At 40.1% G+C, this 16,327-nt stretch overlaps 1 protein-coding gene across 1 annotated transcript in view; it reads left to right on the top strand.

The window, feature by feature from the left end:
* The window catches only part of UBE4A (ubiquitination factor E4A), a 35,621-nt gene extending 19,539 nt beyond the window's left edge, over positions 1-16,082 (top strand). Inside the window, exons 12-20 of the mRNA XM_032640153.1 lie at positions 891-1,023; positions 2,043-2,230; positions 3,758-3,858; positions 3,973-4,086; positions 5,628-5,802; positions 9,653-9,833; positions 10,275-10,422; positions 11,517-11,674; positions 13,038-16,082. Of these exons, the coding sequence (XP_032496044.1) occupies positions 891-1,023; positions 2,043-2,230; positions 3,758-3,858; positions 3,973-4,086; positions 5,628-5,802; positions 9,653-9,833; positions 10,275-10,422; positions 11,517-11,674; positions 13,038-13,167 (1,328 nt within the window). The 3' untranslated portion in view covers positions 13,168-16,082. The remainder of the gene's footprint in view (positions 1-890; positions 1,024-2,042; positions 2,231-3,757; positions 3,859-3,972; positions 4,087-5,627; positions 5,803-9,652; positions 9,834-10,274; positions 10,423-11,516; positions 11,675-13,037) is intronic.
* Positions 16,083-16,327: the final 245 nt, after the last annotated feature.

Genomic DNA, 16,327 nt, shown 5'->3' with positions numbered 1-16,327 from the left:
AGAAACTGTCCGTCAAAATCAAGTTACATGTTCTTGATCACTGTACTGGTCATCTGTTGCTGAGTCTCAAATTACCCCGAAACATAGCAACTTAACACAACAGACATTATCACACACAGTTTCCACGGGTCAGTGATCCAGGAGTAGCTTAGCTGCATGGTTCCGACTCTGGTCCTTCGTGAGGTTGCAGCCAGACTGTCCACCAGTGCCATAGGAATCTGAAGACTCGATCAGAGCTGGAGGATCTGCTTACAAGCCTAGTCGTGTGGTTGTGGCAAACCTCAGTTGCTTGCTGGCTTCTTTTCCAGGCCACACAGGACTCTCCTTAGTACTGCTAATGGTATGGCAGGTGGCTTCCCTCAGAGCAGGGAACCAAAATGGAAGCTGTAGGCTTCTATAACCTAATTATGGAAATGACATGCCATCACTTCTATGTGCCCCATAGTGTGTCTTCTACCCTGGAATAGTATAGGAGGAGATATACAAGGGCATAAATACTAGAAGGCAAAGACCAGTGGAGGACCCCAGAGAGTGAAGACCATAGTCATCTAATGTATTCATTTCTATTCAAGATTCTTTTTCATCTAAAGGGTTATTTTGACACACAGTTAACCTTGAGTGTGGAAGTATATGCCTACCAGTATACTTTCTTAAACTGCACTGGTGTGTTAACATTTTATGTCTCTACTATTCTGTTTACTTGGATAAAAATTAAAATTGACTTACATTCAAAGGAGATTCTATATTAATTTATCATCATTTCTAGTACCTACAAGACATTTGGCGTTTTTTTAACCTTCACTAAGTAGAGTAAAAGGGAGGAATTTAAATATTGCATAATACAAAGGGTCAGATGTTTGGCTAATTCCAGTGAATATTTTCTTTCTCAGAATTTTTTGCAGATAACTTGGGTGATTTCCTCATTTTTCTCCGCCGCTTTGCCGATGACATCTTGGAGACATCAGCAGATTCCCTGGAACATGTCCTTCATTTTATCACCATTTTCACTGGAAGCATAGAAAGGTGAAGTGCTGAAAGCGTGGCTCTGTCACAGTTTAGAGCTGCAAAACATTCAGAAGACTTCTAAACCAAGAAATAAACGAGCCTGAATCATAAGGGGTTGCCTTCAGAAGTTGTGTTAACATTAATGAATCACCTGACTACCCTTATGGGTAGCCCAAAATCCCACACTTGAGAGGCATAATAAACAAAGGACTTTGCCCACAGAGAATTTGAACCTGCATATAAGGTACCTGATGGGAATTTCACTGCTAGTCCCTGGTTAAAATAGTTACCTTAATGCCAGAGACCTTGCCAGGTGCTAATGATCTTCTAATGTATGATAACAAAGTTTGCTCTTAAAATTCTAAGTTGGATGAGCAGTAAACTTGGGTAAATGCTCTCTGATCTCAAGTCTTAGCATTCATAGCTTCTAGTCCTCCTTCCCAAAGGAAGATGCTCATTGACCTGTAGAGTTGCTTCTCTGATTTTTTGGTGGTAGGCCAAAGGAAACAGTATGTATGTAAGTGAGAATTTGCTGCACAAAGAAGAGATCCACAATCCCCTGAGCCGTGTCAGTGAGACATAGGTAGAAGCCAGTCCTTCACTGAACTGAGCAGACCTAATGAAAAATCGTAAGTCAACAAGTATTAGGCGCACATGGTATGCATTATAAGTAACGTGGAATAATTATATCCTGGCCCTTAGCCTCACAAAGCTTGGAAAGGCAAGTTTATCCCAGATGAAGCTGTCAGAGAATAGTAAGTCGTGCATTGTTATAGAGAAGTAAACAGAATGGCAGAGCATTAAATAGAAACTGTACTCATCCTCGTAATTGATAAGCTGTGATCTTAAAGAGCTGAATGGTACACTCTGCATATCCCCCAGAAATTGACCGACTTAAAACTGCGGAGTCGTGTTTTCTCCTGTAACTCTCTGTACAGATGATATATGATGTTTTGACTCCTCGTATGGAGAGGATAGTTATAAATTTGGGAGTTAAATTTTCTGCCTGCTCAGTTTGCTTTCTGCCGTATTCATAGGATGAAGAATCCCCACCTAAGGGCCAAACTCGCTGAGGTGTTGGAAGCAGTGATGCCCCACATGGATCAGACCCCAAATCCCTTGGTATCCAGTGTGTTCCACCGGAAACGTGTGTTCTGCAACTTTCCCTATGCATCCCACCTTGCAGAAGCTCTAATCAAGGTCTTTGTGGACATTGAGTTTACAGGTAAAGCAGTCTAGAACCAAGAAACTGATCGCTGATCAGTTTTTAAATGTCAGGAAAATAATCATAAGTCATTATTTATTGAATACCTACCATGTGCTACCCTTGATGCTAAGTGCTTTTTTCACATTGTTTCCTTAATATGTCACCATCTGGAAAGTTTTACTCTATTATCCCCATTTACCTATGAAGACATGGATGCTCAAAAAGATTAAATTATTTGTTTATGTCATACAATTAAGTGGTAGAATCAGGTCTCTCTCACCTTAAAAAAGAAAAACGCATACTGTTAACAACTTTACTATAATTTTTGATAGAATCATACTCAAATAAATTAGGCTGTCCAGTTAAAACCCCAGGTCTTTATTTTTCTCTGCCTCAAAATTACAGAATGGTGGATAATGAGACAGTGTGCTGATTGAGATATTCTTTTGTCTTATCCAGACAGTCTAACCCTCGTACAGTTTAATTGTTAGATTAAGAATAACAGCAGGCTACATTCCCTTTCTCTCATGCCCTTTTGAGCGGTAACCCTGAGATGCTATGTCTGAGTAAACAGTGCCCCCTCTCAACCAGTAAACAAGATATGCAAATCAGTTACTTAAGACCCCTTTTAAAGGGGATGTCCTACCAGCCAGGGATAAATACAATTAACATTAAAGAGACATTTAACACTTTACTGACTGTTTTTCCATATTTGAATTTTGACTTTGTTACTTGCTCACCTCTGAGACTTAGTTTCCTCATTTGTAAAAGGGGTTGAAGTGATGGTTGAGGCAGTGTATGTAAATCTTTATAACATATAAGAAGTTGCACAATAAATCATTGCAGTTATCTCATTATACAGCCACTATGACCCTTTGGTTGTAATATTAGAGGGCGTATTATAATTCCTGTTTTATTTTCTGAGGAAGTGGGAGTTGAGAAAGAGTAAGAGACTTGCATTAAGTGGAGCCAGAAGGAAAACCTAAGTCTCCTGACTCCAAATCCCATGCCCCTCCTTTATTATATGACCCAACCTGTAGAGCTCTGGTGGTACCGCTGGCATGTCAAAAGCAGTATAAGCCTCAGATTTTTAGCTCCTGGCCTGATTTTTTAGAGTAACCAAGAACCAGTTGGCCACACAGTTGGGATGTTATCCATGAAGAATGTGGGGATGACTTTTAGTAGCCCATCCTGCACGTGGCTGGCACTGCCACAATGGCCAGCTCAGAGGCCTCATTCAAAGTCTGATAAGTAGTCTACGTATGGATGTGGAAGCATTTGTTTCCCTTGGCTTTTATTTTGCAGCTCAGTCCTTGTCCTTTTCCGAGTACTGTATCGTTTATATGTCCCCCTCTTGTTCTGTCGGTAAGGAGATAAGCAAACACTTGATTATGACTCTAGGCCTTCATAAACTCCCGCGGCAGGTCTTGCCGGTAGCCTTGACACATTCAGAATTTTTATAAAATGGCTACACATAAACATAAGCTCTTGCCTTTTCTCTGATAGCACCACCTTTGTTGATGTTTTGCTCTTGCCTTACTCCAGGAGACCCCCATCAGTTTGAGCAGAAGTTTAATTACCGCCGCCCCATGTATCCCATCCTCAGGTACATGTGGGGAACAGATACCTATCGAGAGAGCATTAAGGTGAGAATGTTTTTGGTGAAACCAAAATTGAGTTATCTCAGTTTTGCTCCACATAAGCCCCAATGGGTTGTGATTCATTACTAAAATGTTTTTTTCTTGGGCTGGGACTTACAGGATTTGGCTGACTATGCCTCTAAGAATTTAGAAGCCATGAATCCCCCACTTTTCCTCCGCTTTCTTAACCTGCTAATGAACGATGCCATCTTCCTTTTGGATGAAGCCATACAGGTAAAAAAAAAAAAAAAAAAAAACAGATTTAACTGCCCTTATACCATCATACATACTTTTTACCTCTTAGTCATAATAGAGCAATCCTTATGCTAGCAGTCCCCTAGTACCAGTCTTGGACACCAGAAATTTGCAAGTAGTAATGTACCACCAACCTTGCTCTTGTAGAGTTTGATAGGTATTGTTCCATTAGAGACCAAGACCAAGGGCCTTATGAGCTAGGATGATATTCTGGCAGACAGTGGAAAAGAAAGCGTGAAAGGCCAAACTAAGGTACACTGGCAGAACTAATCAGTCTAGCACTACAGAAGGAAATCAGAGGATCTTCGTTCAGTTAGTGACTTTCAGCTTTCTTCCATCCCAAGACATCAGTAACAGTGACTGACCAAGGCAATGATTCTTAGCCCTCTTTCCTAAAAGATTCTGACTTTTATACCACTATTTGGAAAAAAATCTCTGGTTTGAGTTATTTTTTCACATAAAGACTCCAAGTCATCAGTACTCTTCATCTGTCCACTGCCTCCCAAATCTTTAGCTATATCTGAAACATGAGTTTTACAAAGTATACACCTGGGGGTCTCTCAGTTCCTTCAACTCAACCCTCCCTTGTGGAGCTGCTTATTGCTCCTATAAAAACTTCCCTTATCTGCGACAGGTGTAAGATAGGGCAGTGACCCAAAGGGAGACAAAGCAGGTAAATCATGAGGGTAGCCTGTTGGATAACCCACACACTCCTCGTATTGATTAGCAATCTCCCAGTAACTTGTATTTAATTTGTGAGCAAATGTTCCTGCTTTGTTCATAATCCCATACTTGAAGATTTTAGATCTGTTGCCTTAGAAAACAAGTCCTGTAATAAATAGACGTTTCTAAGGAACAGCTATGTGACAGAATGACACAAACGGCGTTTTCATGGGACTGTAAGTTTAACATGCTTGCTACAACAGCAAGAATGGTGAGAGGTAGAGGGTTTTAAATATTTATGGTTCTCCTTCCAGACATTTTGCATATTTGATAGAGCTTTGTTTTTTGATAAGCAGTTTTGGGGGGTGGTTTTTTTTTCATCTTTCATCTTTTTTTTCCCTGTAGCCTATTTGCTTTTACCAATATTTCATATACTATTTATCCTTATTTCTATTTCATAGACTATAATATTTCCAGGGGAATTACCCATAAGTCTACCCAGGCTGAAACAATTTTTCCCACAATTTCTTTTTTATCTTTTTTTCGTCTTTTTTTTTTTTTTTTTTTTTTTAAGTCTGTGCCTTGCGGCATGCAGGATTCTTAGTTCCCCGACCAGGGATCGAACCCATGTCCCCTGCTTTGGGAGCGTGGAGTCTTAGCCACTGGACCGCCAGGGAAGTCTCCCCACGATTTCTTTTTAAACTTCAGCCCTGTGCTGAGAAATAAAGCCTCATGTCTCTTAGGTAATCTGTGGTTTTCCCAGCTTAGTAGACTAGATTTTAAATAGGACCTCTTAAATATCATCTTCCCTTCAATACACTTTGTTCCCTGATACCTTCCACCTCTTGTTTCTGTAGTATTTGAGCAAGATAAAAATTCAACAAATTGAGAAGGACCGAGGTGAATGGGACAGTCTGACTCCAGAAGCCCGCCGAGAGAAGGAGGCTGGCCTACAGATGTTTGGACAGCTGGCACGTTTCCATAACATCATGTCCAATGAAACAATTGGTACCCTTGCCTTTCTGACATCAGGTAAGGATACAACACACTGCTTTCCCAAAACATGCAGTGGTTAAGATCTGCTTCATTTGAGCGATCAGCCCACTGAGACTCTGGTGACAGTATCCTCCTCCACAGTCTGAGAGGAAGTGAATCACTAGAAAAGCTTCAAAAAGAATGATGTTGTCCATTGTTGACATGGGAATGAGGAAATGGTCATCCTCACACAGCTGCCAGAAAGCATAAGTTAGTATCATTTTTCTTGAGGACACAACTTACCCGTATCAGTGTAGCTGGGGGTGTTTGTGTTACCTGAAAAAAATATTCTTGAGCTCTGGTTAAATGTGGTAGATCAAACAGAGATATTTATCTCTACTCCCTCTAGAGCTGCACTGTCCAGTTCAGTAGTCACTCGCCACATGTGGCTCTCAAGCATTTAAACTTTGGCTAGTCGGAATTGAGATGTGATATAAGTAGAAAATACACACTGCAAGACTTGGTATTTAAAAACAAAGTAAAACCTTTCATTAATAATTTTTATATTGATTATATATGAAATGACAACCAAGGATCACCAGACATTTGAGGAAATCCTCTACTGTGAAACACAGATAATAGATGAAAACTCTTTAAAACAGGGGTCCCCAACCCCCAGGCCGCGGACCAGTATCGGTCCACAGCCTGTTAGGAACAGGGCCGCACAGCAGGAGGTGAGCGGCGGGCGAGTGAGCGAAGCGTCATCTGCCGCTCCCCATTGCTCCCCATCACTCACATTACCGCCTGAACCATCACCCCACCCCCACCCCCGGTCCGTGGAAAAATTGTCTTACACGAAACTGGTCCCTAGTGCCAAAAAGGTTGGGGACTGCTGCTTTAAAATATCTTTATAATCTCAGAGGTATGAGAGAAGATACAGCATACATAAAACAGAAACAAAGAGGCAACACAAGGGATTATGCAAAGAACAAGAAGGAGCTCTTGGATTTTGAAAATAAAACTTCAGAAATTTTGAAAAGTCAGTAGAAGGGTTAGAAGATAAATTCAAGGAACTCTTCCATGAAAGTAGAACAGAAAAAGAGATGGAAATTAGAAGAGGAAACAAGAAAATAAAGGATCAATCTAGGAAGTGTCAAAAGAGAAAAATGAAAGGACGTTATCAAAGAAATAATACCCCCCAAATTCCCCAAAACTAAGTCTAAATTAAAAGGAGCCACCAAGTACCCAGCGCAGGGAATTTTTAAACCCCCACACTAAGGTATATCATTGCGGCATTTCAGAAAATCAGGGTATCTAAAAGTTTCCAGAGAAAAATCAGGTCATGTACAATAGTTTAAACATCTTTGAATTTCACAGCACTGACGTTTGAAGCTGGAACACAGTCCTGATGGAAAATATCTTTTCAGCCTAGAATCTTACTGCCCACCAAACCATTTTACCCTGTTTGAGGGTAAAATGTAAGGACATCTTCAGACGTGAAGGTATCAGATTTACTTCCGGTGTACCCTTTTTTGAGAAGGTACAAAAGGATAAATATACTCCATCAAAATGAAGGAGGAAAGTGGAATCCTGTAAGAGAGATGCAGAGGAAGTTCCCAGGCTGATGATAGAGGTAGCTTGTATGACCACCACACCATAGGCGTATAAAACAAGGAGTCCAGATTGGAGTGAGGAATGGAAGCTTCCAGAAAGAACATCTCCAAAAACTATTTTTGAGAGTTTCACATTTCTGGTGGAGAGTTTAGAAAGATTTAATGATAGGTACTCTGAAAATAAGCGGGAAAAAAAAGTATTAAAAAGTATATATAGGGGCTTCCCTGGTGGCACAGTGGTTGAGAGTCCGCCTGCCGATGCAGGGGATGTGGGTTCATGCCCCGGTCCGGGAAGATCCCACATGCCACGGAGCAGCTAAGCCCGTGAGCCATGGCCACTGAGCCTGCACGTCCAGAGCCTGTGCTCCGCAACGGGAGAGGCCACAACAGTGAGAGGCGCACGTACCGCAAAAAAAAAAAAAAGTATAGGGGCTTCCCTGGTGGCATAGTGGTTGAGAGTCCGGCTGCCAATGCAGGGGACACGGGTTCGTGCCCCGGTCCGGGAAGATCCCACATGCTGTGGAGCAGCTAAGCCCGTGCACCACAACTACTAAGCCGGCGCTGTAGAGCCCGCGAGCCACAACTCCTGAGCTCACGTGCCACAACTACTGAAGCCCGCACATGTAGAGCCCATGCTCCGCAGCAAGAGAAGCCACTACAATAAGAAGCCCGTGCATCACAACGAAGAGAAGCCCCTGCTTGCTGCAACTAGAGAAAGCCCGTGTGCAGCAACAAAGACCCATGCAGCCAAAAATAGTAATAAATTAAAAAAATTTTTTTAATTAAAATGTATATTATTTTAAAAATAAATAAAAAGTATATATTACTTTATATATATAATCATTAGAATACCATGTGGCTCTGCTGTATATGATATTTATATAATCTTAATGACAAAGTCTAAATTATTTCACCAAAGATTTGTTTATATATTAGGGGAATTTGTATTTGGGGAAGAGGGACAGAAATGAGAGCTAAACTCTCATCAGTAGTAGAGTCAACAGATAATGACTAAAATTGAAAAATTAAGAGCCAGCAGTACTAAGTAAGCCTTATACTACTTGGCTTGTTGCACTTGGTATTTATTTATTTATTCATTCATTCATTCATGCTGTGACCTACAAATTTGTTGGAAGAAGTAATGTCTACAAGGTATGTACACAGTGAAGTTCATCAGTTAGTGAAATGCTTATAATAAGAAAAAATTGAAAACAATAGTAATGTCCAGCAATAAAGATAGAGTAAATAAATAACTCATGGTGCAGTCACACATTAGAAAACTATGTGGCCATTAAAAAGGGTATGAGGGGGACTTCCCTGGTGGCGCAGTGATTGAGACTCTGTGCTCCCGATGCAGGGGGCCTGGGTTCGATGCTTGCTCAGGGAACTAGATCCCACATGCATGCCGCAACTAAGGAGCCTGTGAGCCGCAACTAAGGAGCCCACCTGCCGCAACTAAGACCCAGGGCAACCAAATAAATAAATATTTTAAAAAAAAAAGGGTATGAGGGCTTCCCTGGTGGCGCAGTGGTTGAGAGTCCGCCTGCCGATGCAGGGGACACGGGTTCGTGCCCCGGTCCAGGAGGATCCCACATGCCGTGGAGCGGCTGGGCCCGTGAGCCATGGCCGCTGAGCCTGTGCGTCCGGAGCCTGTGCTCCGCAACGGGAGAGGCCACAACAGTAAGAGGCCCGCGTACCGCAAAAAAAAAAAAAAAAAAGGTATGAATCGTCACTATCCTATAGAACTTTATGTGATGGAAATGTTCTATAAATCTGAACTGTCCAATACTATAGATACTAGCCACATGTGGCCATTGAACACTTGAAATGTGGGTAGTGTATCTGAAAAACTGAATTTTTTACTTAATTTTAATTAATTTAAATAGTCACATGTGGCCAGTGGCTACCATGTTGGACAGCACAGGAACCTATATTTACTGAAATGGTAAGGTATTTACGATATCATTAATGAAAAAAGTAAGTTACAGAATGTGTACAACATGATAATCATTTTGTTTTATAAATGTATATGTATGTAAATAAGGACAGGAAAACTAGAAGGATATGTTAGCAAAATGTTAACAGTGTTTACATCTGAGTAGTAGTTTTTATATTTTGTTTGTTTGCTGTTCCTTGTCTAATATTTTCTAATATTAGAAAATGTAATGAAAATGCAATGAAAATGTATTTAAAAAAATAGCAGTCCCCAGAGGTCTCCAAGTAAAACTCTAAGACATTGTAAGTTGAAGATTGCTAATGGATTGAGTTTTCACAGACTTTGGCTTTTTTTCCAGAGATCAAATCCCTCTTTGTGCATCCTTTCCTGGCTGAGCGCATCATCTCCATGCTGAACTACTTCCTGCAGCACCTGGTTGGCCCCAAGATGGGGGCCTTAAAAGTCAAGGACTTCAGTGAATTTGACTTCAAACCCCAGCAGCTCGTTTCAGATATCTGCACCATCTACTTAAATCTTGGGTACCTGAGATTTAATTGGGCAGGCCAGAGGCCTTGCTCATGTTTTAACTGGGGGTTTTGACAATGGAATGACTAGCTGGTAATTATGTGGAAATAGAAAGGAAATGGTTTGTTTCTAGTTGGCTGATGAAGGAATCTTCTATAGTTTTAAATAATGAGATTTTGTACGACCTATGGGACGTTATTTGGAATTTCCAACATTCTGCCTTGATCTGTGCAAAGATAAACTCTACTGATCCATTGTTTGGAAAAGCAGTATATTTTTAAGGTCATGGGATACTTGATAAGACTTCCTTCCTAAAAATTAGAAGAAATCATTCTATATCAAAAGAACATTCATGGTATATAAGTGATGGGGAACTTTGTTCCTCAACCCATCCGTTTTTGCCCTCTTTGACCTATCCTCTGATGCTCAGTTTCTTTCTGATGCTGACCTTCTAGGGATGAGGAGAATTTCTGTGCCACTGTGCCCAAGGATGGACGTTCCTATTCCCCAACTCTCTTTGCACAGACAGTCCGAGTCCTGAAGAAAATAAATAAGCCTGGGAATATGATTGTGGCTTTCAGCAACTTAGCAGAGAGAATCAAGGTAAGGAGGAGGATAATTTGCTTATTAACATGTTCAATAAAAACTATGTCAATTCAGCCGTTCTGCTTTTTTACCCAATTTGAGGGGGGAAAAGAGTATTGGGTTGAGAAAATATAAATAGCTGATTCTTCCTGATTAGTCAATAGCTAAAACTACCATATTCTTTAATAGTACTACTCTTTTCAATATGAGGGTGAGAACAGAAAAATAATTTAAGAAGCTTCTACTGAAAAGAATTTACAGATTTTTAATAGGCTGTTTTTATGAAAACTTCTCTGTACAGTGTTACCAATAGACTTGAAAATCTACGATATTTATACAGAACTTTTTAGAATACAATTCAAGATTAGTAGCTTTTAGTCATTGATTTTTATTGATTTTTCTCTGTTCTCTCTATTTGTAGTTGGTAGTTGGCTTATATAGGAATGGCCATACATTTTAAAGATTAAAATACTGTGTTGTACTCAGCTAATCCCTTTCGTTGGAGCAGCTTCATTTGCATTTATGAAGAAGGAAAAATTATGGCACGGAGTCTAATGGAAAAGCTTCCTAATTGACAACAGTCTTCCCTTCATTGAGTTACTTATTTATTGAATTGGGCTTCATCTTTGCCTAGAGCTTAGGCAGATGGATCGCTGAGGAACTAAAGTTCAAGCAGATGTTGAAGCCACTTTTAAATTCCCATACCTGTTTGTACCTAAAACCGGAAACTGCTTTTCATACACAGACTGCATGGGTAACTCTGTAATTATACAAATAATAACCCCCTCCAACGCCCACCCCTTACAGCCGGTTGTTGTCAGAAGGATGGATGTTGAGCGTGGTGTGGTTTTTTTCCCTGTTAACATTTAGATCCATTTCTGGCCATGGTTGCTAGCAGCTGAGCCAAACTGAAGATTCAGAGTTGGGGCTGAATGTTAAATTTGCTCCTATAGTATCCATATTGGCTTGTTTAGAACATAAAGCTGAGAATTGTTACTGTCGCCATAAAGGGTTACTAACAATAACCCTTGAAGATTAAGGTATAGTCATTGAGCATTTTGAGTTCAGCTGCTTCTGTGATTTCCCCGTAACTGCCCGGTATTTGTGCTCAGTCTCTAGCAGACCTCCAGCAACAGGAAGAGGAGACCTATGCAGATGCCTGTGATGAGTTTCTGGATCCCATCATGAGCACACTGATGTCTGACCCTGTGGTGCTGCCGTCTTCCAGAGTCACTGTGGATAGATCCACCATTGCCAGACATTTGCTCAGGTAAGCCAGCCCCCAAAAGCAGCCTCAAGAGTACAGGTGTACATTTGTCTGCTATCATCTTTTTCTCCCAGTACAGTACTGTGCACCTAATAGGTACTCCACGTTGTTGGTTTATTAACGTATTGTGTTGAGGAGGCATTTTGGTAGAAGTATATCACTTGATTGTTAAGGATTTCAACATCCAAAACAAGACACCTGTTGAGAAATGCTGGAGCTAACTTTACCTCTTCCTTCCTCAAGGAAATAATTTCTATCAATTATAAAATATGTCAACCTTGGGCTTCCCTGGTGGCGTAGTGGTTGAGAGTCTGCCTGCCGATGCAGGGGACACGGGTTCGTGCCCCGGTCCGGGAAGATCCCACATGCCGCGGGGCGGCTGGGCCCGTGAGCCATGGCCGCTGAGCCTGCGCGTCCAGAGCCTGTGCTCCGCAACGGGAGAGGCCACAACAGTGAGACGCCCGCGTACCGCAAAAAAAAAAAAAAAAAAGTCAACCTGGAGTATAAGTTGACTTGAAATTGTTTTAATTTTACTTTAGTTGTAAAAATATAAAAGACAGATTGAAAAAAAAAATTCAGGTTTTACACTCATCGTATGGGTTTACCCACATTGTGCTGCAGCTGTTGGACTCAGCCATGGTGACTACAAGTTTTCCCCAGCCTGCCTACTCTAAGTGCAGCATTAGAAACAAATGGGTACTGAGAGACTCTGCCTATTTAAAATGAAGTTATATAAGTTGACCCAGATCTAGGGAAATGATGTTTTTTAAATATTGGAAAAAAGGATGTTCTACTTGATGGTATTTGGTATTAAGCACTCGCTATATGCATGATGCTGTGCTGGGTAGTATGTTTTTTCCAAAGTGTCAGTGAGAGTTTATATTTTTATCGTGGCTTGAGAATACAGAGAGAAGGTATATCATCTTACCTATGAGAAAGCCATAATCTGCATTTACTTGAAGAGCAATCAGCTAGCTAAATCGAGTGTCAGCCTACAAAGCTTTATCCCTTAACACCTTATACTGTTTCAGGAGTCTGTCACTAAAACTACAAACAGCTCTTTATGCTGACATGATTGTTATAGGGTCTCTGTCTTGGGGAAATGGAATCAAATACCATCTGAAGAGCAATGTTGAGATAAAGTTTGTTAAGCGGAGAGACAAAGTAGCTAAAAAATCTGCAAAAAAAAACCTCCCAAATCACTCTCTGTCATCCCATTCTTTCTAACCTCAAGTCAGCACTTGATTCAGAACCGTAATACACTCTAGCTTCAGTCTCAAGGTGGGATGCCTAGGTATTCTCTTTTTGGCTGAAGATGTTAGAACTTACGGAAATAACCCCATTTCTCTTTTTCTCTTTGTCTCAGTGACCAAACAGATCCCTTTAACCGTAGTCCCCTCACCATGGACCAGATCCGGCCAAACACAGAACTAAAAGAAAAAATCCAACGGTGGCTTGCAGAGAGGAAACAACAACAAAAGGAGCAACTTGAGTAAATACTGTGACCTAAACAAACCAAAAACCAACCCCAGAGTGTAGATAAACAATTGTTTGTGGTTTCTCTCTTTCTGGTTCTGTTCCTTTCCTTTTTCTTGCTTTCTTTTTTTTTCTTCACCCTTTACTAAATTAGAGAACTGCTCTTTCTCAAATTATGATAATTAAAATTCTTAAGAACTTTACAGTGCTCCTGGCTTGCAGGAAATTATACTTATAGCATCACCACGTTTGGAAATCATCACTAATTTTTACCCTTTGTTATATCTCTTCCTGTACTTTCTTCTTCCTTTTCTTACCTTAAATTACATTAACTTCAACTACTAAAACCTCCTGCCACTCTACTATTTCTCTTCCAAGAACTGCTCAGACATCTTCGGTGAGCACTGCTTTTAAGTATATGATGTCACGTATTGACAGCTGATATCAGAAAGTCCTGTGTTATCAAGGTATTTACTAGACTTTATGACCCAGACTTCAGCCCTTTTCCTTGTTACAGCTCTGCAATGTTACAGAATAACATTTTGTATAAAAGCAGATACCTTGATGTTTGAGTAGATTTTTGAATAAGATGAAAGATGACATGAAAAAAGGAATCTTATGCAACTTCAGTTGGTAGCTCTTAGTTTTGTGTTACATTGTAACTCAGAGACACCTTGGAGGCCAAACACTCCCCCATGGAGTTGTCATTACCACAGAAAATTTAGCCCTATAATATTTTTAGGAGGATTGGTAGAACAAATTTGCAGTTTTGACACTTTATTCAGAAAATTCTGAGGTGAAAAAAGAAGGCTGTTGGGCCCTTTTCATCTGCTGGAAATCAAGGACTAGGCTTGAGTAGAAAAGTTAGGCAACAAATATTGTAACTATGAAAAATGTCATTTTAAGACACTAATATCAGCAGTATATCTCAGTGTGTGTGTATATATATATATATATATATATATATATATATACACCTACATACACACACCATGTACATTTTTATATTGGTCTAGTGCAAACAGAGTACCACTTTATATTATCTCTTCCATGGTAAGATGTATGCAGTGTGTGGCCATGTTTACTTACACTTATTCTAGACAAAATTCTGAGACTGTAAAATGTATATAGTTAACGTTTGTTTGGGCTTATGACCTGACTTCTAAGAGCTGCTTCTAACTCAGCCTTAGGTCATCAATTAACAGAGCAGGAATTTGAGCACAACCTTGTCCACAGACCATTTTAAATACCCACTTAGGCCTATGTAGTTAGTAGATGGATGGGCCCCACTTTTACAGGTTGAGCTTGAGTTCCCTACTCAGTTGTGCAGCTTAACATGCTGAGTGAGGCACATTCCCCTATGGACTGTCTACATCACTATCCCTCTAAGCCCAAAAATATAACTAACAAGAAAAGTGGTATGATCTAGAAACAGGGGTCATTGCTTCATTTAGAGGATATTATTGTTAACCACGACCTCTTTCAAATAAGATGGTAGTTTTACGGTAATCCAACACAAGTTGTTATAAGCAGTCCTTGATGTGTTTTTGATGGTATCAGCTGGAAACCCTCAAGTCAGAGGGCATCCCACACTAGATATAAAGTAGATGTTGCCTATTGCTGTGCTTATAAATGAAAAAGGCAGTCTAGGACTCTCGCAAATGCCAGAATGTAAGATAGTAATTCAGTATGCTCCCTGGGTCTTTAAGGCATGGGTTGACAGGATTTGTTTATTTTCTTAAAATGAGCTTCTTTTCATATTTATTATCCTCCTTTACTTCTCTGAGAATGAACTGTATAAAATAAGCTTCAATTTACTTGCATTTATCTTCCAAACCCAATGTAGAAGGATATTTTCATTTTTAAAAGAAGTGGGGAAAAGACCAGAGTTTTATAGGAGAAAATTGGAGGAAAAAACGGGCACAAAACCTCAGAAGGCAGCTGTTCCCAGCAGCTTTCTAGTTAACAACCTCTATGCTGCCTCTTGTATCTGTGTCTGTATTCTACTTCTGTATTAAGTCTTCAGATTGTAAGCCTTTTCTGGCAAGGTTTTTTGTTTTTGTTTTTGTTTTTTAAAAATCTCTTTTCCTGAAACTTTTTATGAATGGCTGTGGCACCATTAATGCTGCTGAATATCTATAAACTCATCACAAAGGCAAGTGCGTAGCTTAAGGCCACTATTGGTAAGGAAACCAAGTGTCCTCTGTGCCTTTTTCCTTTCCTTGAAGTAATTTAAGACATCCCAAAAATGCGACTAAAAAATTATGATCGTGGTACAACATGGTGCATATGTGCACTCAGAAGCTTAAATAGGGCTTGTGTTTTCTGGAACTCAGCAAGCTCTAAATCTATCAGAGCAGACTTTCTGAGATACCTAGTTTTATGTGTTGGCTTTGCTAGCGTTTGATAGGAAAGTGAAGACTCTAATCAGCTCTAGTATTGCTTACTAAGAGGGTAATACTAAACTTGGAAAATTAAGTAGGTTTTATCAAGCAATCTGGGTTTGTTTGTTTTTAATATAGTTTTTAATGGATATGTGAAAACTGAAAGAAATGTCAAAGGTTTTTTAATGGTACAGGTGAAGGTGCCAGTTGCTATTTGGTATCACACTCTACAAAAGCTTCATTACTTTATTTGATGCTGGTTACTAAGCAGCCATTGCACAGAGCATAAGTCGACTGGGTGCCTTTACAAGCCAGAGGCTGATGCTGCACTGTTGATGTCATATGAGGAAATAATGCACATGCTCTAACTGCTTGGAAAAGAAAAAGAACCTAGAAACAAAATGAAGAACAAAACGACAAAAAGTTTGATTGAAATAAAACTTGATCAACGTAACTGTATTTTGGAACATTCCAGGAAGGTTACTTCTTGTCATACTTGCCTGGGGGTGTTTGTTCAAAGCTTGTATTTAATAAATGAACATCTGACTTAACCTTTGTTATCACTGCTTTATTACAGTATCAAAAGCTAGTGGCAGTTCCAGAAATCCCTCTGAAAACTTAGAGGGCTCTGAACTTTACTTTTTTTTAAAGGTCGTATCAAATGTGTGGTCTGGCCGACCTAACCTGCCTTACCAGGCTTTTGGACCCTGGAGTTATCTTCAGATGAGTCTCAGGGCACGTTTCTTCCTAAGCAGTTCACTTTTGGCTTCACTTTTCTTCATCTGGCCTAAACCCC

Source organism: Phocoena sinus, chromosome 8 (assembly GCF_008692025.1).
Source record: "Phocoena sinus isolate mPhoSin1 chromosome 8, mPhoSin1.pri, whole genome shotgun sequence".
NCBI lineage: Eukaryota > Metazoa > Chordata > Mammalia > Artiodactyla > Phocoenidae > Phocoena > Phocoena sinus.
Note: the sequence above shows the minus strand (reverse complement) of the source record. Positions and strands in the feature narration are given on the sequence as shown.